This window comes from Tympanuchus pallidicinctus, unplaced genomic scaffold (genome assembly GCF_026119805.1).
Source record: "Tympanuchus pallidicinctus isolate F22 unplaced genomic scaffold, pur_lepc_1.0 scaffold16, whole genome shotgun sequence".
Taxonomy (NCBI): Eukaryota; Metazoa; Chordata; class Aves; order Galliformes; family Phasianidae; genus Tympanuchus; species Tympanuchus pallidicinctus.
Window position 1 is genome coordinate 18,207,881 of NW_026294679.1, and position 23,334 is coordinate 18,231,214.

The 23,334-nt window shown below is 52.4% G+C and overlaps 1 protein-coding gene and 1 long non-coding RNA gene across 13 annotated transcripts in view; one reads left to right on the forward strand and one right to left on the reverse strand.

Moving 5' to 3' along the window:
* The window catches only part of LOC128078179 (uncharacterized), a 314,575-nt gene that overhangs the window by 125,423 nt on the left and 165,818 nt on the right, over positions 1-23,334 (reverse strand). The window lies entirely within an intron of this gene.
* PAX2 (paired box 2) overlaps positions 1-23,334 on the forward strand; it is an 85,188-nt gene that overhangs the window by 3,246 nt on the left and 58,608 nt on the right. For 5 of the 12 annotated variants that reach the window (XM_052678128.1, XM_052678124.1, XM_052678130.1 and 2 more), the window contains exons 1-3: positions 3,163-3,494; positions 6,917-7,085; positions 7,920-8,117. In XM_052678128.1, coding sequence (XP_052534088.1) covers positions 3,452-3,494; positions 6,917-7,085; positions 7,920-8,117 — 410 coding nt within the window. In that variant the 5' untranslated portion in view covers positions 3,163-3,451. Of the gene's footprint in view, positions 1-3,162; positions 3,495-6,916; positions 7,086-7,919; positions 8,118-23,334 lie in introns of those variants that run through there. The other 7 variants (XM_052678123.1, XM_052678122.1, XM_052678125.1 and 4 more) reach the window with 2 other exon arrangements.

The window sequence follows — 23,334 nt, forward strand, 5'->3', positions numbered from 1 at the left end:
TCCCTTCCCTTCCCTTCCCTTCCCCTGCCCTGCCCTGCCCTGCCCTGCCCTGCCCTGCCCTTCCCTTCCCTTCCCTGCCCTGCCCTTCCCTTCCCTTCCCTTTCCTTCCCCCTGTTACTTTTTTGCCTGCTGTTTCTCTGTCTTCCACCCTCTGCTTCCCACACACACCCACCCAGATGCACTGGGCCCATTCTCCCTGTCCTGCCGCAGACCTCATGGTTCCAACTGCTCTCTGTCGAGACTCTTTCCGGCTTCCCTCCTCACCGACGCAGGGACGCAGAGATAGAAGTGTAAAGGCCACGGCAAAATACGTGCCCTGAGAGAGAGATCAACAGTTGGGAGCACCCGTGCTGCTCGGCGAGGGATGGAGCAGCACCGCGGGTGCGGGTGGCCGCGCGGGTGGCGGACGGCGTCGCAACCCGGTGGTGGAGGCCCCGGGACCGGGATCGAGGTGCTTATGGAGCCGCAGACCGCACCCTCGCACCCGGAGCCGCCAATGGGTCCTTCCTTCCCCTTCGACCCCGGGCCGAGGCGGACGGGAGGAAGCGAGGGCGGGAGCCGGAGGGAGAAAAGAGTCCGAGCCCTCTCGCGGGAGAAGGTCGAGGGGCGGCTTCGGGCCGGGGCCGCGGGCACGGACGCACGGCTCCTTCCTACCCGCACGCCGCCGGCGCGGGACGGGGCTCGCCGCCCCCCGGCAGGTGCGGTCCCGGAGCCGCCCCGAACTTTCCCCGCGCCGCCGAGCGACCGCCGGGCGCCATCTGCAGGCGGCGGCGGGGAGCGGCGGGCGCTGCCCCCGCACCTGCGCCCGGCCCCGCCGCGGCCCGGCCCTGCCCTCCGCCCCCGAGCAGGGAGACCCGCGGCGGGCCGGAGGCGTTGGCGGCGGAAGGGCGGACGGACGGACGGGGCGGCCGCGGGGCGCGCCGCGTCGGGCGGCTCCTCCGGCTCGGAGCTCCCTGCGGCCGCTCCCGGGCCCCGCGTCCCGATCCGCGCTCGGAGAGCCGGCGGGGCCGGGAAGCGCCGCTTGCGGCACGGCTCCGGAGCGCGGATGCGCCCGGGCCGCAGGCCATCGCTCCGTGGCTCGGCTGCGCACGGAGCGGCCCTTCGCGGCGCGGAGCGGGCGAGAAGAGCGCTGCCTCACTTTGCATCGAGCCCCCGCGGCGCCCAAAAGGGGCTGCTGGGTTTTGTTGGTGGCTGTTTGTTGTTTTTTCCGAATCATCCTTTTTGCACGCAAGGGAAAGAGAGACGGGAGTGGAGAGACAGAAAGATAAAACATCAGCTGAAGTGCCAAAATGATTTATGAGACGGTGGAAAATATTTCATAAAGATCTCTCCGAGATTCTTTACTTAAAAGCAGGCAGAAAACAAAGGGACCATTCCGTGACGGATAGCGGAGGGGTGGGGAAGGAGGAAAAGAAACGGGGAAGTGTATTTCAGGGGCTGATCAGCCCGCAGTCTGCAAAACAAAATTCAGCTCCCAGCAGTTTCTGCCTCGTCTTCCCACCTCTGATCCTCAGCCTCGCAGGCGCTCCTTCCCCTCTCTCTGTTCCTTGCTAGGTCGCAGCCACGTCTATTATAGCTGCATATCAGCTTGTGAAATAATTTTTAAATCCCTCTTAAGCTCAGCATTAAAAAAAAAAAAAAAAAAAAAAAAAAAAAAAGTAAAAACGAATGAAAAATAAAAAGAGATACGGAAAGCGGGAAGTTGAATTCCTTTCCCCCCCTCCCCCCTCAAACGTGCAAGTGGAAACTTTACAATAATTGAAATAGGCTCGATCTGTTCGTACAAGAGATATAAGGTCTTGCCTCCCTTCCTTCTATGTTTTTCTTCCTTCTTTAATTTCCTTAAAACTTAATTTCAGTTTCCTTCCTTCCTTCCTTCCTTCCTTCCTTCCTTCCTTCCTTCCTTCCTTCCTTCCTTCCTTCCTTCCTTCCTTCCTTCCTTCCTTCCTTCCTTCCTTCCTTCCTTCCTTCCTTCCTTCCTTCCTTCCTTCCTTCCTTCCTTCCTCCCTTCCTCCCTTCCTTCCTTCCTTCCTTCCTTCCTTCCTTCCTTCCTTCCTTCCTTCCTTCCTTCCTTCCTTCCTTCCTTCCTTCCTTCCTTCCTTCCTTCCTTCCTTCCTTCCTTCCTTCCTTCCTTCCTTCCTTCCTTCCTTCCTTCCTTCCTTCCTTCCTTCCTTCCTTCCTCCCTTCCTCCCTTCCTTCCTTCCTCCCTTCCTTCCTCTCTCCCTTCCTCCCTTCCTCCCTTCCTTCCTTCCTCCCTCCCTTCCTTCCTCCCTTCCTCCCTTCCTTCCTTCCTTCCTCTCTTTCCCTCTTTCCCTCTTTCCCTCTTTCCTTTCTCTCTTTCCCTCTTCGCCTCTGTCTTTTTCCTTTCGTACTCCTCCTCTCTTTCTCCTTTCCTCTTCCCTTCTTTATTCCCTCCTTTCTCTCTTTCTCTTCCTCTCTGTTATCTTTCCCCTCCGTTCCCGCTGGTCCCTATGCGTGCGGACACCCCCTTCCCGCTCCAGACCGAGCGAAGTCTCCAGCAGCGGCGAGGAGTCCGAAGCCCCGAGCGGGGCCGTGCGAGCAGCGGCAGCCCCGGCACGGATCGCGGCGAGCCCGGCGCAGGCCGAGCTCAGTGAGGCGGCGGGGCCGGGCCGGGCCGGGCCGCCCTCTCCGCGCCCTCCGGGGCCCCGCGGCGACCGGGCCGCCCCCGCACCGCGTCCCGGCGGCGGCCGCGGCCCCCCCGCGCCGAGCGGCGGCCCGGCCCTCCTCGCCGCGCTCGGCTCGGCGCGCTGGCGAATCAGAGAGTGTCGGAATCTATTGCCTTTGTCTGACAAGTCATCCATCTCCGGGGAGGCGGGCGGGGGGCTGAGGGCGCTGCGGCTTTTAGAGAGACACACACCGGGAGAGGAGGCTCCAGTCTCCGGCCCCGGCTCCTCGCAAGCACTTCCCGCTCGGGCGCAAGTCCGCCGGGCGCCGGAGCTTCCGCCCGGCCGAGAGGAGGGGCGCGCCCGGCCGCCGCTCGCCGCTTTCCCGGGGATTGCTACTCCAGCGCCAACTTAACGAACTGCCCCGGAGCCGAGCAGCAGCTGCAGGAGCGCCGCGGCCACGCCGCCCGCCCCCCTCCCCGCCGCCGGGCCCCGGGCCCCAGCCATGCCCGCCGCCCGCCCCCCGGCGCCGCCAGCCCTGAGCCCCCGCCGCCCCCGCTGAGCGCCCGCCTGGGAAGCGCCGGCCCCGCGCCCCGGCCCGGCCGGCGCCGCTCCTTCGCTCCTCTCCCTCAGTCTGCTTTTCGCTTCGGTTTTATTTTTGTTTGCTTTCGTTTGCTTTGCTTTGCTTTGTTATTTTGGTTTTTTTTGTTGTTTTGTTTTGTTTTGTTTGTTTGCTTGCTTATTTTTTTCTCCCCTAAGTCTTGAAGTTGAGTTTTAGAGGCGACACGGCGGCTTCAGCCGATTTCTTCCCCTTCCTTTGCCTCCCCATGGATATGCACTGCAAGGCAGACCCCTTCTCAGCAATGCACCGTGAGTACTGGAGCCCGGCTCCTTCCGCTGCGCTGCCTCCCGTCCCTCCGTCCCTCCGTTCCTCCCCACCAGTCCCTGCCCAGCCCAGGTCCCCCTGCCCGCTCCCGGGCAGCACCGGCCGCCCCGCCCCGCGCTCCCGGGACCCGGCGCCTCGAGCGGCCCCGCGCAGCTCCCGGCCGCCCTCGGAAGATGCGGCGTTATCCCTCGCTCCTTTTGTTTTTATCCTTTTCCATCGCCGTGCCTGGAGCAGGGGCTGCCCGCGACCTTTCGTGGATGCGAAATCCCTTTTTTTTTTTTTTCCTCGGGATTTGGTGGGGTTTGGCTTCGATTTCGGCTGTCAGTGGCAGATAGGCAAAGAGATGGCAGTTCCACGCTCACGGTAGTTCGGTCGTGGCGGCTCCGGGCCCCGGTTCGTGGGGTTCGTTTAAAGGCTGAGATGCGGGAAAACGGGGCGAGGTGGTGCTGGGAACCGGGCGGCCTCGGGGCTGCACAGAGCCGGGCTCCTACTCGCTCACGTACCGAGTCCACGATGGGCAATTAGAACGTACTGCTAGTGCCCGGGGAAGGGATCCGCGGTGTGTTTTCACTTTAGAGAGGCATTCTTTCTCTAAACGGGGGCGAAGGGAAGCGAAGAGATCCTCTGCCAGGGCGCGTAGAGAGGGATGTTTGGGGGTTTTAATTTCACCGCACGGAGAGAAAATAATTCCGAGCTTTAAATTAAGGAACAAATACGAATACGAGGCCGAGATTGAGAGCATCCCGAGCCAAGAGATGAATAATTGAGAGCGATTTGTAACTTCTGACACCGAAACTTTTGAGGACACGCCCTGCCCGCTGCACAAAAGCAAACCGAAAAGACACAAATTAGAAATGCTCCGAGTTTACCAAATCCGATTTTGCCGTGAGAAGGCACAGAGACGCAGCCACGGCCCGTTCCCCAAACGCTGGCAGGACAGCTGCAGGCAGCCGCCCTCCCGATTCCCAATTAATCATTTCCAGCGCACATCGCCTCGAACGCAGCATTTAATTCCGAGGAGCGCACCGAGCGGCCCGCGGTTGCTCGCTGCTTCAGCCCGCACGGCGCTGCTTCGCTCCGCGGCGGCCGCAGGAATTCCGCCTTCGGTGCGGTGCGCTCGGAGCGGGCGGGCAGCCGGGAGCGGCAGCCACGGCACAGCCGTTCGGTGCTCGGAACTCAGTGGCACTCGGCAGCGATTTGGGCTTCCGATTAAATTCATACTAACGATAATAACAATAACAAATCTACGTTCGATTCGCTCCCCACGCAGTATTTCCAGTATAGGCGTAGGGATCGGTAAGCGGCCGAACCCCCCTGGCTTGAGGCGCTGAGCGGCGCGGCCCGGCCCGGCCCGAGCCCCGGCAGCCCGGCAGTTCTGTGCGCGATGTCCGCCCCGCGGGGAGCGCCAGGGGCCGCCCCGCATCCCGCCCCGCATCCCGCTCCGAGCCCCGCAAGGCGCACTGCGAGCGAACGCCGCTCCTGCGAGGCACGGCCGCGGTGCAAGAATTTGAATTATTAATTTTTAATCTTTTTTGCATCCGTTGCCCTTTAATACTTTGTAATGCGAGTTCTAAAAGGCCCTTTGAATTATTTATCGCGGAGTTGCCGAAGAAATTGCTGTCCTGTAACTTTAGAGGCAACATGTGCGGAGGGGCTCAGAACAAACGAAGGAACGCGGCATACGGCCGCGGGTATCGGCGGGGGCACGCAAATCCCTCCCCCCCCCTCTCCGGCACCCCGCATCTAATTTACGAAGAGCCACACGAGAACGCGGCCAACGGCTGAGCCGTGGGGCAGGGGCGGCGGGGGGAGGGGGGTGGGCAAGGTGCTTCTGAAGGGGGGGGAGACGGAAAAAACTCTATTTGTGCGAGAGGGCTCGGATCGATCGCAGGGCAATGAGAGTTTCCACTAAGTTCAGAGCCAATAAGTCAGTGTCACAAGCGGGGGAGAAAAAAAAAAAAAAAAACCTCAGCGAAAATACAAACAGATCATTTTTCAGCGAAGTGCGGAACGAACAAAGATCTCGCGGCCGGAGATGCTCACAAGGTTAGGGCCGGGCGGGAGGACGCCGCGGCACAGCTCTATCAGCGGGCTGCCGGTGCAGCCGGGTGGCTGCCGCAGGTGCACGCTCGGAAAGCCGCCCGCTATTGCTCGGTGCGGGGGAAGAGGAGCCGGGAAATCGGCGATGTGGCCCCGAGTGAGGGAGAGCAGGGTTTTGTCCAGAAAGGGAGAAACGGGGAAACACGGAGCGTTTTGAATTTTCCCTCAACCAGTTCCCACTGATGTAGATTCGTGAGGGGAAAAGAAAAAAATCCATATAGTAAAAGAGAAAGAAAGGGGGAAAAAAAAAAAAAAAAAAAAGAAGAGGAAGCAAAAGCAAAACAACAACAACAAAAGATTCATGACAGTCTGACAATTTTTTTTTTTTTTTTTTTTTTTTCCTGGGTGACTTTTCTTTTGAAGATCGAAAGCAGAGGGGAGAGGGTCCGTGTGCAGGCGAGCTCCGGCCGCGGGACACACGGCCATCCCCGCTCTCGCCCTCCCTCTCCATCCGCCCTTTCCTCCTTCTCTTTTTCTGTCTGAATCCCTTCAACGCTCATCCGAAAATAACCGGAGACAGCGCGCTGTGAGGGGACACGCTGCGGGCTGGGGGAGGGCGGGGTCGCCGGTAACTGTAATTGACAATACGATAGAAAATCGTGGAAAGCAAATTAAACGGAGAGGGAAAGCGTCGGAGTAGAAAGTGGGGGGACCGCGGCAGGAGCTGCCCGGGGCCGCCGAGCGGCTTCGGAGTTCGGGAGCGGAGCCGTTCCCAGCTCCCGGGGCCGGCACTCACCCCGTCCTCGCCCGGTGACAACGGCCCCGGGGAACCGCTCCGCGTCCCGGGCTGGGGAGCGGCGCGGCGCGCGGGGCTGTGCGGGCGGCTCGGGAAATGCACGGGGCCCCGAGCAATGTGCCACCTCACGGCCCGCACCCAGCTCTGCTCCTTTCTTCCTCTTTATTTCTCTTTTTCTTTTCTCTGTTTCTTTCTCTTTCTCTCTCTCTTTCTTTCTTTCTTTTTCTATCTCTTTCTTTCTCTGTCTCTTTCTTTCTTTCCTTCTCTGTTTCTGTGTTTCCGTCTCCGTCTTTTTGTCTCTCTGTCTTTCCCTCTTTTTCAATTTTTTATTTCCTCCTTTCTCTGCCCTCCCTTCTTCTCTCCCTTCCTCTCTTCATTTCTTCCCTACCCCTCTTTTTCTCCCTTTTTTTCCCCTCTCCCCCACCCCGTGTTCCCCTGACCCTCACCCTCACGCACCCGCAGCGAGCGGAGATTATTTTTGCAGTGCGCGTGGCAAAGAGCTCCCGACTAACGGTGTCTTTCTGGGGTGCGTGGGTTGTTGTGTTTTTTTTTTTATTTCTCTTTCCCCAGCAGGGCACGGGGGTGTGAACCAGCTCGGGGGGGTGTTTGTGAACGGCAGGCCCTTACCTGACGTGGTGAGACAAAGGATAGTGGAGCTGGCTCACCAGGGGGTGCGACCCTGTGACATTTCCAGGCAGCTGCGGGTCAGCCACGGCTGTGTCAGCAAGATCCTGGGCAGGTAAGGACCGCGCCAGCCCTCGCTCCCTCCCCCGCGCCGCGGCTGCCCGCCGCCTCCCTCCGCTCCCCGCAGCCCCGGCACGCCGAGCCCCGCCGCACAGGGAGAACGCGCCGGCCGGGGGCTGCGGAAAGGAACGGCTGCGGAGGGGCGGCGGGAGGGAGAAGGGACGGGGGAAGGGGAGGTGGGAGAAGAAAAAAAAAAAGGGGGGGAGGGAGAAGACGATAGAAGAGCGACAAAGAAAAAAAACCAAAACAACAAACAAACCCAAACCCATCAACAAAAAACCCAACTCGTACCGGTCTGTAGGCGGCCTTAGCAAATGCACGGGTAAATAAATAAACATCAGAGCAAGGAAATAAATCTCTGCCACCAAATGCGGTGCGCGGCATCCCGGGGCCGAACCGCGGGGCCACGAGCGCGGAACGCGGCGAGAGGCGCTGCCGGGATGCGCTGCGGGGCCGTGCGGGGCTGCAGGCGTGGGGCGGGGGGTGGATGGACGCGCTGCCGCACGGCTCTGCCCGCGGCCCGGCCCGGCCCCGCGCTCAGCCGGGGGTCTCCGGTTTGTTTGCCGGTGTCAGGACCTGAAAGGCGTGAGAGCACGGCAGGGACAGCAATAAGCCAGCGCTGCTAGCGCCTCAAAACTACACTCGTTTAAAAAGAAAGAAAAAAAAAAAAAAAGAGAAAGAAAGAAAAAAGGAAAATAGAGAGCAGGGGCGAGCCCTGGCGACAAGCGGCGGCCCCGCAGCCCGAGGCCCTGCGGAGCAGCATCCCGGGGCACAGAGCTCGGTGGGCGCGGGGCGCTGCGGGGCGCTGACCTCCGCGCTCTGCCTGCAGGTATTACGAGACGGGGAGCATCAAGCCCGGCGTGATCGGCGGCTCCAAGCCCAAAGTAGCGACCCCCAAAGTAGTGGATAAAATCGCCGAGTACAAGAGACAAAACCCCACCATGTTCGCTTGGGAGATTCGGGACAGGCTACTGGCCGAGGGCATCTGCGACAACGACACGGTTCCCAGCGTCTCCTCCATAAACAGGTAAGGGCGAGTCCGCGGCCCGCTCGTCTCTCCCCGGTCCCGCAGCCCCGCGCAGCGCGACCCTCCCCGTCCTTCCCCCGGCACGCCCCGGGCGCTCCGGGATTCGCCGCGCTCCGAGCCGGGCCCGTTCCGCCAGGGCTGCGGGAGGCCCTCCCGGGCGAGAGGCCCCGGCGGCAGCGAGGCTCGGGACGGAGTTGCCAGCCCCGGGCGCCCAGCGCTCCCCAGCCCCGCTCCCGGCCTGGCGCAGCACCGCGTGCGTCCCGCCCGCTCCCTGCTGCGGGGTGCGGCTGTCGTCGGTAGGGGCTCGGGGTGACAAAAGTAACGGTGTGACAGGCAGAAAATAATAGATACGGGGGGAAACGGTCCGCAGCACTTGGGGTCACGTATTAATCCACTGCGAGGTGCTCTGATGCTTGCCTGCTGCGTGTACAAATGCTGCACTCTTCGGGAACACTGTTGTGGGCACAGCAGTCACCCCGATGTTGTGCAGTGCATCTGCACGGACCTCGAGTGTGCCTGCAGAAATGGGAAAGGGCACGGGAGCGCTGGCAAAGGGCACCAGAACCCACCGGGTGTAAGGATGTGATTTCTGCACGCAGTCCCAAATACACGGAGTCCCATTGCCATAAAAGCACACAGGGTGTACGTAAATATGCACGCGGACTTCCCTCGTGCCTACAGAGATAAAACCGCACACGTCAGTATATTTGTCCTCTTGATATACAGTGAGTTTAGCCAGATTTTTTTAAATCTGGTGTATTTATAGCAAGGGAAGAAAAAAATAAATAGCGGGGAAAACACAGCGGTATTTTTTGTCTCGCGCTTTACGTGGCAGATTTATCAAAATATGTCTAATAACTCAGGCTGTGTATTTCTAAATCTGGCATCCTATATAAATGGGTTTTAATATTTTGCAAATGATATGGAATTATCCCAAATCATCTTGAAAACAGCAGGTAGAATTAGCTGCTGGAATGTACCTTGGCTGAGGAAGATTCCCTCAGACACACTGTCTCTGTAATATACTGCTAGGCTACCCTAGGAAATTATCCCTGTGTGTGCCATCTGTATTAAAATGGTTATTAAGTTATGAACAGGGTAACATAATACTGATCGGCTAATTATACACCCTCCTAAAAAACCTCCAGGTCTCTGCTCCTCTCTCAGTCAGGTACTGAAATAATAACAGTTTGACATTCAGACACCTCGCACGGGCGGCGCGGAAGGACGCGCGCTGTCCCTGGGAGGGACTGAGGTACAGAGGAGCTTAGGGACAGCCGGGGCTGGGGACAGAGGGCTTGGCGTGCCCCTCTCCCCGTGGCTCGGGTGTGCTGCTAACTGGGGACCCTGTGCCCCAAACCTCCTCCCTGCTGCACTCAGTGCTGCGCGGGGCTTCAGAGTCCCATCGAGGAGGCTGAGGGCCGGGCGCCGCTCTCAGTTGTGCAGCCAGTGTAGGGCAGGGCTCGAGTCCGTGCCTCAGTTTCCCCAGCCTGGGGATGCAGATTGGAGAAGGGTCAGATATTGGCTGGATAGTGTTTGTAAAACGCTTTGAAAAGGATGAGGGCTTTGTAACTGCTAAACGTTGCTCTATTGGAGAAGCTCAGCTGCAACCCACCATATTTGATTCGTACTCTGATGGCATCTGAATGTGGAGCCACCGAGGCACAAGTCAGGTCACAGAACTTGTGGGTCCATGCAAGACAAGGATGGCACTGTGAGCTGGGAAGCACTGCAGTAGGATAGGAAATGGTAGCACAGGAGGACCCAGCATTGCGGCCGCGGGCAGCACAAACTCTGTCACTGCGGTGGCTCCTATGGCTCCGTGCACAACAAATGAGCAGAGTACTGGCTTGCAAGGCAAACACACATTTTTTTCTATCTTCTATGGTCAAAGTAAACCTAGAGAACAGGTTAAATGCTCCATAACGGCTCATTGTGCTCCCCTTACCCACTGTACAAACTGGAGCTCCTCTAACACTCCAACCCCTGCCATGGATACATGGCACTTTATTAACCAACTTGCTAGAAATGTATTTCTGTGTTTTCTCAAAATACGGAGTTTACAAAGCAAAAATGTCATTGGTACAATATCCAGAGCTGTTAGAGCTGTCTGTGAGCTTCTTGGCACCCAAGACCACCAGCAAGGTCTGTACAGGAAAAGTTATCTCCGTCCCTAGAAAGGCTGCAAATACTGCACTTCACAATGGGGATCTCCCTATAAGGACAACAGCACCTTAGGTTATTAGATTTTCCAAAAATGTTTTGATTACATTTTCTTTGCCATCCTCAGTAGTAGTCCAGCATTAACAAAGTCTTTCAGGTAAAAGACTACAAAACAGTGCTGTTTTAATTCCACTTTTAAAGTCTCCCCCAAGCATTTATTAAAATTTACTTCCCATTAATTACTTTTTGTGGTACACGAATCGCAGGCGCCCGCATTGCGCCGATCCATCGGCATTGCACCGGTGCTGTCAGGACGCATTTGGGACGCCTGTAGCCCAGTACTGAGCTTTGCCTGAAACTTGTTCACTCCAAACTAATGTGGGTAAAGGCTAGGCACAAACTAGAGCAAAAGCTATGGTTTAATGAGCTGCTCAAGATTTAGGAAAAAACTATTCCTCTGCTGCACAATAGTCTTGTTATAATTATGGCAAAACAGACTGTACGGAAAAAAAAAAATCTGTACAGTAGTCAATGCACAAACCACACCAGAGCTGGCAGGATGGAGACAGAGCAGTCATCTCTACATCATGAGCTTCCCTGCTCCCATTTAATGCACTGGGTACTATCCATGATAATGTGTATGCACGCGCACACATATATACATGCATTTGTGTAAACCTGCATGCAAACAGTGCACGCAACTGAGAATGCCGAGTGACAGAAGCGCTTAATTCTTTGGTCAGCAATCAATGTTCATATCAAAGCCCTCAAGCACCCTACTTGCCACAAGAACTTTTCCATCCATCATTTGACTATAACCATGCTATCTTCAGTCACCCCGGTTAGAATATTTCTGCCTGGCTCACACACAACCTGCTGGAAGTGGTGCCTCCTACCTTGGCTGCAGACATCAATGGGGATTTTTGCTGTTTTGCAGCATGCACAGTTAACCTAAGAACACAGTTTCATGGAAAAATAGTCATCCTTGAAAAATGTTTTCAATTAGACAACGTATCTTAGTGGGAACAGGACTGAGCACAGTATGGTTGCACAGAAAGCAGTGCAATGGATGCTGTAGTTCAAGCCTTATTTTCTGCTTCTCTTAGAGACAAAAGCAGAGCGGAACAAACCACACGTAACTTGTCCCTCTATTTCTGCTCGACTGAGGCTGGGCTTAGTACTGCGGGCTCTCTGTTGGTCTTCTTTTGAAGAATACCAAAGCCAAAGCATTACAGCCTCCTGAGTGTGCTTTGGATTCAGGTTCTTGGGAGCAGATCTAGTCAATGCTCCATGGCAGGGAGTTTAGTGGACATATTATTCTGGTCAAGGTGTTAGATTTTTTTTCAATTTTCTCTGAAGTACTGAGTACGCGTTGATTTCTAGTGTTATGTGCTGTTTGGGCAGACGCGTTCCGTTGCATTAAAAGTAACAACCAGCTAATCATTCCTAGTTAAAGCCTCCGATAATGATTCTTTTTAAAAATACATATGGAGAGACAGACACATTGATTCAGGTTATAACGAGCAGTGAAATGCACTTGCGTGGTGAAATACTGAGTGTATGGACAAGTGCTGTGCCACTGGCAGGCCGTAGTTCAGAGCAACGAAACAAATTCTGCGAGTCATGTTTCTCTCTCCGGTTCTGCCATTAACTTTCTGGCTGATCTCAGTCAGGTCACACAGACTCCTTAGGAGGCGGGTTACCATCTATGAAATGAAAATGACAGGGTTTAGCAACCTTTGTAAAACGCAGTGCGATCTTTTCTTAGAAAATCCCATGCAGCTCAACATGTAAGAGGAAAAGGTTCAAAACCAGAGCAAAGTCCTCTTACATCAGCCGAGGTTTCCACCCACATGAGGCTCTCAGCAAGGTAAATGCAGTGGCTCAAGACAAGCATTGGGTCTGGAACAAGGCAGGCACGCTAGGGCACGGCATGTGTCATATGCGGAAGAAATGAGCACTATGCAAACAGTGTTCCGAGTCACTCTCACCAGCCTAGCTTAGAATTCCCCCAAAGGACATCACAGCCAAAGGCCCTGGAATCCCTTCCCATCTTTGCCAGTGAACTCATCTGGCATTCTTTAGGACAGGTCATGGCGCCAGGGAGAAATCCAAAGAGTGCACAGTACCTCTAATGGCAGCTTGTTCCGACTGACCCCAACCAGCGACAGCAGAATGGTCTGCTGTAAAAGCTGGGAAAATGGCACAGTTCATGACCAGCAAGCGCGTGTGTCACACAGACCTATGGCCACCGCCAGCACTTAGCAGCCGCGTGTCAGTTTGCTCAGTGGGGAGGCCAAGGATCAGCCTGGCCACATAGGCTGCGTTAGCCTCTGACTGACATCAGCTTGGTGCAAAGCGAGAGCGAAGAGGGCTTGTCTGGCAGCACCAACACAGTTCAGCAGCTCTTGTAGGCTGTCCCTCCTTGGTTCACACAGAGAACCTTGGGATCCCAGCAAACTCAATTTCCTGAGGCAGGGCATGCATTCAAGGTAGAAGGTTTCTACCGGCACTTGCATTCAGCTGAGCAATGAAGGCAATTGGGTCACACAGGGCTTCATTACAAGGAAAGCAGTCCTTTAAATTCAGGCTCTTTTCCATCAGACACAACCAGGTATTATCTTCTTTTCATCATTGCAAATAAAGGACAGGCTCATAAAGCAGAGGTTACAGACAATGTTACTGCAGCTGAAGGAGTAAATGAATGCCCGCAGCATTTCTCTTTGTCTTATTCCTCGTATCTGGCCACTGGAAGGCTGTATGGTGGTAACTACAATAAGGTGGTTGCATTTTTTTCTAATTTTCATATTACATAGATAGCTCAACAGAAGCAGGTTGTGAGAAGTGACTAATGGGAAGTTTTCTGCTCCCTGTTCTGTGAACCTCGAAGTGCAGAACCAGACCAGTCCGTTTGTCATCAAACATCCCAGCCCTTCCTTTTTGCAGAGATGCACAGAAAGGTTGATTTTTGTTGGAGTTAAACATTTCCAAGCTTTTGCATCTGGTGAATGATTGCTGCTTTCTGTCACAGAGGTAGCTGCACTTCAGAGCTGGGTGAACGAGTCTTATAGAGCTAAACCTCATTTACCAGAATCACTATTATGTGAAAAAACTCATTTGGCTTTGGGAGAAAAGAGGAGAAAATATAAGTGGCCTGGCCAAGCAATGACGGAATAGTGAGAACAATACAGTCATCTGAAGGGCACAGTCCATCCAAGAGGAAACAAATTATTCACGTTTAAACAAAGCAGCATTGCCAGGAATGAAGGGAGGGAAATAAGAAAAGAAACATTCAAATGGTAGCAGAAGGCACCTCCTGATATGGAGGTCCATTAAGTTGTGGAATTGCATCCCACAGGAATTCCTAATTTCTTGGAATATATATAACTGCATGGCATTAATAACACAAGCAAACATACAATAAGAAATAATCTTGCGTTGGCTAAAGAGATAGATAATATTCCAGCGGGCCAGCTGGACCCTTTATGATATGATGACGTGACGCATACAAAACAAAGTCATGCTTCCAGTTTTACATCAAGTATCTAAAAAAATCTGTCTCTGATCCTAAAGCCTGTTCAAACAAAAGATTTCCTAATTGCTTGAATAAAAAAGATGTAGCTTCAAAACATTCGAACATTGAGCCTTGCTTAGATTAACTTAACATGGTCTTTAATTAAGGCATGTTGAAATTCAAATGGTGTTTAGGCTCGCTACTTAGAATCAGGAAAATATTTAGGGATCCTGCTTGTGGCAAAGATCTCTGTAAATGGGAAGGTAGAGACATTCAAAAGCATTTGTCACTGGCCTGACAACAGGACAGCTAACTAGGACTTCAGGAAATCCCATCTGTGTGTAGATGGCTCTGATAATGATTACTACTCCTGAAAGTGCCAGAAAGGTTTGAGTTTTGCTCCCAAACAATCATTCTTTAAACTGAGAGCTAATGGGAATGAGGATTTTTCCACTATAATAGCAATTAATCTGTTGGAGCCTATACACACATGGACATATTTACCAGTCCCGACTGATTAAAAATGTTAAGGCAGAGCCCCAAACTGTGCAACTGGCATACAAATCATGAGTGCCGGTAACGCAACATGGGTTTGTTTTTACTTGTTTTTTCTTTTTTACCCCAATTTTTAACAGGGATTTGGAGATCTGACTCCTGTTAAACAACTTCTAAAAGATTTTAACAATGCAGCCCTTTGCGTCCTCGGGGACACTCCACGAGCCACAGAAACATCCTCTATTAAATGAGAGCTAAAATTCTCATGCTATCGCTTGGCCAGAGGAGCTGGAAAACCAACAACAAACACCGTTAGGTTTGTGATGAAATACTAGGCAGTAGATATTCAGCGTTAGCCTCCAATTTTCTCTAGTGCCAGTAACCGAGAGCTGATGTGGTAGCACTTACATGGCTGTCCACCCAGCTGAAAATCACAAATCTAATCACTTGGTTCCCAAACTCCTCAGAGCGCACTTACAAATATTCATTTCCAATCAATTTGCACCTGCTAATATGTCTGAATGCTCACATGTGATGACAGAGCCAGAAGCAATGCTGGTGCTTCCTATTTCTATTGCAATAGCATAAAGAGGCTCTGTGCATAGATCACAGCTCATTGTCCAAAACAGGCACAGCGTAAATAGGAATTTCTTTTGAGAGGTTCTTTGAGAAAATCACCATACACATGTGCCTTTCTTTACACCCTCTTCTTTACACACTTACACCCTTAGCATCTACTAGGCTCATAATTCACACAGCCCTGAAGGTTTCAGGGATTAAACAAATAGGTACGTTCTTAAAAAGCAATGAGACATCTGGCCAGGGCTCACCCACCAAAGCCAAGTGTAGCGAAAGGCGGAGCAAAAGTGGAAGCCCTCTTCTTTGGGCCCCGTCTGACAGGCGAACGCTGGCCAGACCACAACAGCCTCCTGCTCTTCCTCGATAAGCAGGCATATAAATAAATAAATAAACGGCATCCTAACTGCACTGAGAACTCAATAAAACAATCACATCAAATATGAGGAGGTATAAATCTCGCGTCTGCACAGGTAACCCACTCAATTGCTTTTATTATGGCTCAGCCTGACTCCATTTATTACCATCCGTGGCCTGGGTGAAGGATGTTTGCATGCAGGGTGGTCTCCTGGTGAAATCCTATCCCTAGAGCAGTGACAATCAGCCCATACAAAGGTGGGTTTTGGTGGGGAGACCAAAGGCAGATTCATCTGTCTGCATGAAGACCAATCAATAACCCTGTAACGAGACCCCTTGTCGCTGGGAAATGGACAACACCATAGTTAATCCTGGAGCCACAGGAGAGAAATAGCTGTGGTTGGGTGTGAAAAACAGCAGGATTTGAGACATACAGACAAAATAGGTCTCTCCTGCTAGGTCCAGAGGAGGAGTGATCGGACAGGAGACAAAGGGGCACACTTACACGTATCACAAGCAAATGTGAGAGGCCAGCGTTTTTGGAGGGTATGGGGAAGGAAAAAGGGTAGTGCTATATTGCTCTTCTTTATAGGACATTCATTTGGGGACTGTGTGTAGAACACAGATCTGTACCTTTGGAGAAATGTGCCCATTGGTTGGATATTACGTATGAGAATATCAGTATATGGCAGGGAACATGAGACTCTTGGCAGGCACATGGATGGTGACACAAAGTGCTGATGGGCTACAGGAAGCACAGGCAATGCAGTTGGGAAAGGATATTCCTTTGTCCTCTGCCTAGCTTGGGATTTATGCGTGTACCTGTTTTGACAGAGAGTAGAAAGAGTGATGTGCAGGAGCCTGAGCTAGAGAGCTGTGAGTTGCAGACACGTTTCCCAGAACAGGTTTTGCTACATACAAAACATTTACCCCAACCTCACTGCTAAAGTAGGAGATTCTGGTGCTTCATCCCCTCCTGTACGAAGACCAGCAACAGCCGCTCCTCGCTGCTGCCATCTTCCAGCTCTGTCATTCCTTTGGCACTTCTGAAACTCGCATCCGGGCTTTTAGCAGCTACTCCAACGCGCACACATGCATGTGCACAGAGAGAAACTGCAGCGTGCCTCTACCAATGGTTTTCTCCTGGGGACAAATTCAGTTTTTCTTTTTTTGGTTCATTTTGAACAGCTCTCTCCCTTGCAAGGCAAGCCCTGTGTTCTCTGCAGGGCAGGGCACGGCACGGGCTGAGCGCCCAGCCCTGGCCAGAGGTACATGGCGCCTAGAAGGGCTGTCCGCTCAGCCACAGTGCCCTCCGCTATACCTCTCCTGCCTTTCAGCATGCTCATGCTTTTCCAGAATTTTTTCAACAATTTTTGGTCATCTGCCTTTAAAAGCTGCAGTACAATGCAGCTATCTAATTGTGCCTGCTGGTAATATTTGCTTAGATTCAAGCCCAGAAAAATCTCTCCTTGTTGCTTAAATTTCGGCTTTCAAACTTGAAAAATTATATATTTACACAAAAATTATGCATATGAAAAAATGCATAAACCTTTGTATATAAAATCAATAGGGAAGGGAGGAGATCTAGAGGAGAAGAGGAAAGGAAAGAATATTTTTCAAGATGAATCCACATTTGCACACCGTGAGAGCACAGGGAGATGCCTGGCTGGGATATGCCATGTGCATGTGGTCAGGGCTGAGCAAGCAGGGCAAAGTGGACAACGAGTAACACTACAAACCCCCTCTCCCCGCTGAACAAACAGCAAATTTAGGGTGCTAAAGAGACAACGGTTGTGGTGCTGCCTCTGACAGACAGACAGCTACAACATGAAGAGTGTGTGAGCACTGCTGGGTGGCACCAGCGGGAGGAAAGGGCAGGAGATGATGACGAAGTGAAAGGCTAAAGCAGATGTGAGTTGGATGTTGGCAAATGAGACCCACTGCATTTTATATCAGGAGGTCCGGGCCACTGTGCCAAAGGGAATACAGTCACCCAGTGCTGCCAGCCAGCTCCCGTCTGTGGCTCCAGCGACTTCAGGAAACTTGTTCCCAAGCTGGAGTCTGTGCCTAGGGTGGCAGTGAGGATGAAGACAGGATGAGTGCATCCAGCTGTTAATTTCTGGGAGGAAGAGATTCCAGGGTGGAGAGTCTTTAGGAGAGCATATGTGGCTCAAAGCAGCACTTTGCCAAACTGAAATCACCTTCCACAAGGTTTGAATGCACTGCTGGCTCATTCTGTGTACAGGGCCGTAACTTGAGCATGGAAAACTGCATGCATTTCTGCAGCTAGACCGCTGAGTGCCTATTGTTCCTTCAGACAATCTTCTCTGTAATGGATATTTGGGTTGGATGTTCCTTACCCCACGATATGTGTATGAGGAGGAGCACGGGTGTATCACTAGGGCAACATGCCCGGCTACGGCTTACAGTGAATGTGCAGAGCTAGGCTGCAGGAGAACCCCAACAGCCTTATCCATAGAAACAACACCACAACCCCACAGTTGTGTGCCCAGAGGCACAGGAGAGCAAATCTGTGGTGCCATACACCTCCTCAAGGGGGCGCTCAGCACATCTAAGGGAATACAGGCGCACGTGGCATGATGCATCTGGAAGAGCATGGATGTGTACTAGTTCTCCATATATGTGATCTGGGGCTGTGGACCTAGGGGCAGCGGGGCTAGGGTCTCACCAAAGGAGGTATTTCTAATGACAACCATAGCTTAAAGCACAGGACTCTGCCATCCTCCCCTCCCCTCCCACTCCACTCCTTATTACCCAGGCTATCTTGTTTGGGTTAAGAGGCCAATTTCAACAGACTATAATTGAAGAGAGAAGAGAATCTGATAAGATAAGGAAGGGACATCATTCCTCAAGGGATCGATAGAGGTTTCATGTTCCTCCTTCCCCTGCTGTGTCCCTAACACGCTAATGCTGTGTGTCCATGGGCTTCGTTTATTTGCTTTGCTTGTCTGCAACCCCAAGAAGGAAGAGTAGGAGCAGGGGGTGGCTGCTGACACCATCTGTCACACAGCCAGGAAGGAAGGGATGGCAGTGGTGATGTGGGAAGAAAAGGAGCAGGGCAGCAGTGGAGCCGAGAGCAGTGGGACACCTTCCTGGCTGGGCAGGTGGGCTCAGCTCCAACCCTTTGTCTTCACATCTTGTTCTTTGAGAAGAACACTGACTATTTCTTTAAGTGCAGACTTGCTTTTCCCAGTGTCCCTAACTACAACGTGGTGCAGGACGTGAGCCAGGCCCCACATAGCAAGGCTGGACCAGCTTCTGGCGAGCCCGAGAGTCGTGGGGGTCTGGGGCTGAGATATCTTCTTCCAGCCAATTTCTTTTTTTCTTTTTAACACCCTGAGAAACAGACGCTGAGCGCCAGTCAGTCATGCAGCGAGCATGTGGCAGAGTTGGGAATACAACCCAGATCCCCTGACTCCCAACCTCAGGCTTTAACCACTAGACCATGCTTCCCTCTAAGCCACCTTGAACTTTCCTCGGTGAGGATGGGGGCTGCTAAGCCTCTGTGGGCTGCAGTTTACCAAGCTGTCAGGAGTGTGCTCACTGGACCGCCTCACCAGAGACAGCCTTCCTCACGCACGCTAAAAAAGTTGAAAAGAAATTCATTTCATGGCCGGTGGTTGCTTAAAAAAGGCGATTCCAGCATATGTATGTGATAAATGTTAACTGTGCATTAATCGCATTAAAGAGGACCCTATAAACTTTTCATTTCTAATTAAATTCTGGCCGGTGATTCTGGCGAAGCCAGCACACTCCGTGCCTTTGTTTATGTGGAAAATTAAAATGCAAATACAATGGAATTTATTTCCATTACTAGAGTGATATGCTGGGCTCCTCTGTTTAACAGCCTCCAATTACTTCCAAGCAGGGCTCTCTCCCTCACTCCCTCCCATCACCCTGGGATGCTGTGGGGCGCTGGTGGGGTCAGGGCAGGAGTGTGGGGGGCAGGGACAGAGTGGCAGAGCACACACAAAGGCATGGGAAGGAGCACGACTCAGGCTGAGGCTGAGGTGAGGGGCAGCAGGGAGTTATCTGCTTGCAGCCTCGCTGAACGACGGGTGCTGAACCTACTGCCTTGCCCAATTCCAGCTGTACAGTTGTGGGTCTCTCCCTTGCTGTGGCACTCCTGTGACAGGACAGAGCTGAGGGCTTTTTCTGGAAGTTCTGTGGACCCTGCACAACCCTTCTCCCAGGATTTGTCTGGCTGAGTATTGCCAGCCAAACCCTGGTGGCGGGGAGGTGCAGAGCAACCCATTGCCAGACACATGGCCTACACAGCACAAATAAATCCACACAGCGCTGACACACAATCATTGGCAGAGAAATAACCCTGCTTCTGCCCTTTCCAAGGGACCACACGTGGCTGCACTTGGGGCAGCAGTGTGCAGCATGAACATCAACAGCCACTGCACGAGCCCAGAGACTCGTCACACCTTTAAAGCACTCAGCACATATTTCAGCTCCACACAGCTGGCACAGAACCACAGCTGTGCATACATATACAAAAGACTTCCACCAAGTCAGTTGTGAGTACCTGCAAATGCTCACTCACATCATGGTGCCCTATGCATTAGAACAGATGGGCAAACAAGGAGATCCTTGCAAAGGAAGGGATGCACTTCATTGTAGCCATACATTGCCAGCAGGGAGAGGGAGGTGATTGTCCCACTCTACTCAGCCCTTGTGAGGTTCCACCTGCAGTACTGCATCAAGGCCTGGGGCCCCCAGTACAGGAAGGATGTGCAGCTCTTGGAGCGGGTCCAGAGAAGGGCCACTAAGATGATCAGAGGGCCGGAGCACCTGTCCTGTGAGGAAAGGTTGAGGGAACTGGGATTGTTTGGCTTGGAGAAGAGAAGCTCTTGGGAGACTTCATTGTGGTCTTCCATACTTGAAAGGAGCATATGAATAGGAAGGGGAACAGCTGTTTACAAGGATGGACAGTGATAGAACAATGAAGAGTGGTCTTAAACCAAGAGAGGGGAGGTTTAGGTTAGATGTTAGGAGGAAGTTCTTCACACAGAGGGCGGTGACGCACTGGAACAGGTTGCTCAAGGAGGTTGTGGATGCCCCATCCCTGGAAGCATTCAAGGCCAGGCTGGATGTGGCTCTGGGCAGCCTGGTCCAGTGGTTGGCAACCCTGTGCATAGCAGGGGGCTTGAAACTAGGTGATCTTTGAGGTCCTTTTCAACCCAGGCCATTCTATGATTCTATGATTTGTAGACCCTTGCACAGACTCAGATGTATGCAAAGCTCCAAAGTACAGTTTTGCATACATTTTTACAGAAAGTTAGGACATACGGACATTTTATCCAAAGTCCATAGGTGATGAGTTTTAGCCAACTCCTGAGTGCTCCAGGAGGTGTACATGCATTTAAACACAGACATGGCCTTAGAAGTGCATGGACACACACACAGACATACCTGTGCAGCCATGCCACAGGGCGTCTGGGGCCAAGGGGGGCTCCAGCTGCATGCGAGCATCCCAGGGAATCACCCAGTGTGAGTCATCCCGCCCCAGCCAGGCAGGGAAACAGGAGAAGGACACATTCACTTACCAGGCTGAAAAAAGGCCATTACCCAGTCAAACAACCCAGTCCCTGACATCATTATTCAATACACAGGAGCCCTGAATTGCGCACTAACTCAATCACAGAGACACACGATTACAAAATAATACTGATGGAATCAATGAAACAGACATGCGGTCATACAAAGCACACACACCCCGGTGTTAATACACAATAATAGCTGCCCAACAAGCGAATACAAAACAGCCATTCAAAAACACAATGGCAAAACATGTGGCTTGCACTCAAAGGGGTGCAGAAACTCAGCAACAAAACCCATTGTTGGCAAAGGGGGCTGACAGCAAAACTTGGGGGGAGCACAGAATCCAGCTCCTGGCAGCCCAAAGAGCAGGCAGCAAGGGCCCAAAGGACACACGGTGCTTGTGAGCACAGGTACACGGGACGTGGCTCCGAGATGGGATGCTGCAGCTACGGTTGTGTGGGGCCCAAATTCACAGAGCAGTCGCTGCTACACTGCAGCACTCAGGCTCACTGCAGTACAACACAGTGCGGCCTTACTACACGCTGAAGGCCTGCCACCCTCAACAGCCATTCCCAGGCAGGGCACAGCTCTCCCAGGCTACGTCTGGCACTGGAAGGGACAGCAAGGATGGAAGGCTGCTGTCAGCTGCACGGTGTGCGCGCAGGAATTCCCCTTCCTCTCCCAAGTGCGGCTGTTTGTAGCCATTAAAAAGCCCAGGTCCTCATGCTGGGTGTTCAGTGAGTATTGATTCAGTCTGCAAGCAATTTTAATATTTCTTCAGGGACTTTCCAGCAACAGCACAAGTCATTAATTCACCCTCCCAAATTGCTTATTCAATAGCAGGAACATGGCTCCTGAATAAAGTCCCAGAATTTATGTGACTCGCATGAGTCAGGAGGTCAAACAACTGTTATGGAGCGAAGTTAAAAATCCAAATAAAATATTGACACTTTTTTGGGGAGCGGGAGGAGGGGGAGTGGGGGAAGGGGAAGAAAAGGTATTTAAAATAGGGTTTTGTTGCAATGCCCCCAGGATAAGGAATGAAAAGAGATTGAAGACAAGTTGGAGTTTGTAAAATCAATGGGATTTATTGCATATCCGCTTGGCATTTAATAACTCCTTCCTTCCCAGCTCCCCCTGCTCTGTTCAGGCATGGGAAGATGAAGCTGTCCACCAAATCCCAGCAGCCACTCAGCACAAATAGTGCCCATGTAGCACGGGGATGGTGGCCCCGCAGGGCAGTGTGCTCTGGGACACTGGTCCCATCACAAAGAGCACAGTATTGTCCCTTGCAGTATGTGACAGCCCACTTCCATAGTTTTCTTCCCCCATATAGTGGAAGAAAAAAAAGAGAAGGGGAAAGTAGGCATGAAGTGAATTAGAAGAGCTGCTCAGTCAGGGAGTCTACCAACAGTAGGACTGGGCCAGGACCCAGCTCTCCCAGTGCTCCAGGCAGTGGGCTTGCTGCTATAGGCCACTAGCTTTTAAGAGAATTAAAGTCACAAGGCACAGAGGCAAGGCAGCACCCATCTCATCTCAGGGACCCCCAGAGTGCTCTGGACAGCCCCAGAGAGCAGAGGCGCATGACAAAAATCACATTCAGCCAGATGCTCACAGATAGAAACACATACATGCTCCTACTGAGCTCATTGCTATTCAGGGAGCACGGCCACCAGATTACACACACGAGTAGGAACATACCTGCAGACTGACACACATGCAAATGAATGCACAGACAGAAACACAGGCATGCGCTCATACTGGTATAGCAGTGTGGCTTTGTGCATTCTCTGCACAAACACAGTGTGTGTATCCACACCAAAGATGTCCTGCAAACTGTTGTGCAACAAATCTAGATTTTACTTACAGCGGTCTTGTCTTTAGCTAGTTGCACAGAAATTGATACCCAGATGTACTCAAATATGTTCTACACAACCATATTAATACGTAGGACTGACTCTTTGTATTAGCCTAGTAACTCTTTCAATGAAACTGCTAATTTTATACCAAAGATTGGAGGCTGTATTATCCATCAATCAAAGTCTATTCATTAGCACTAATTCCATAATGAAACAAGGACACAAAAACAGAGCTAACGGTGTAATCAAGGAGTACTTGATAGCACGGATTATGTTGGTGAGTTTGTTGTTTGCCTGGTTGGTCTCTTAGCAAAGATTTAGGTTATGTGCTTGTACAATCAACAAATACACCATTTAGAGTGGCATGGTTGGTGGCATTATACAGGTTGCATAATCAGAAAGATTATCAGGGTGGACAGAGATAATCAGAAATAAATGAAATGCTCACCCATATCCCAGGCTCACTGCAGAAAACTCCAAAGGGAGCAATCTCCAGAAAGAGATCCTTCCCTTGTGGCAGTCAGCCCTTAAATGAGGTCTAGGTGAGGTGCAGCCAGGCTCCACCCCTTCTGGTCACACAGCTGAACTGCCTTCACCTGTGCTTGCAGTGCTCGCCTCAGGTGATCAATCAGTGGTTCAGGCCGTGATTCAGCAGTTCCCATACAGTGCTTTATTTGAGTTG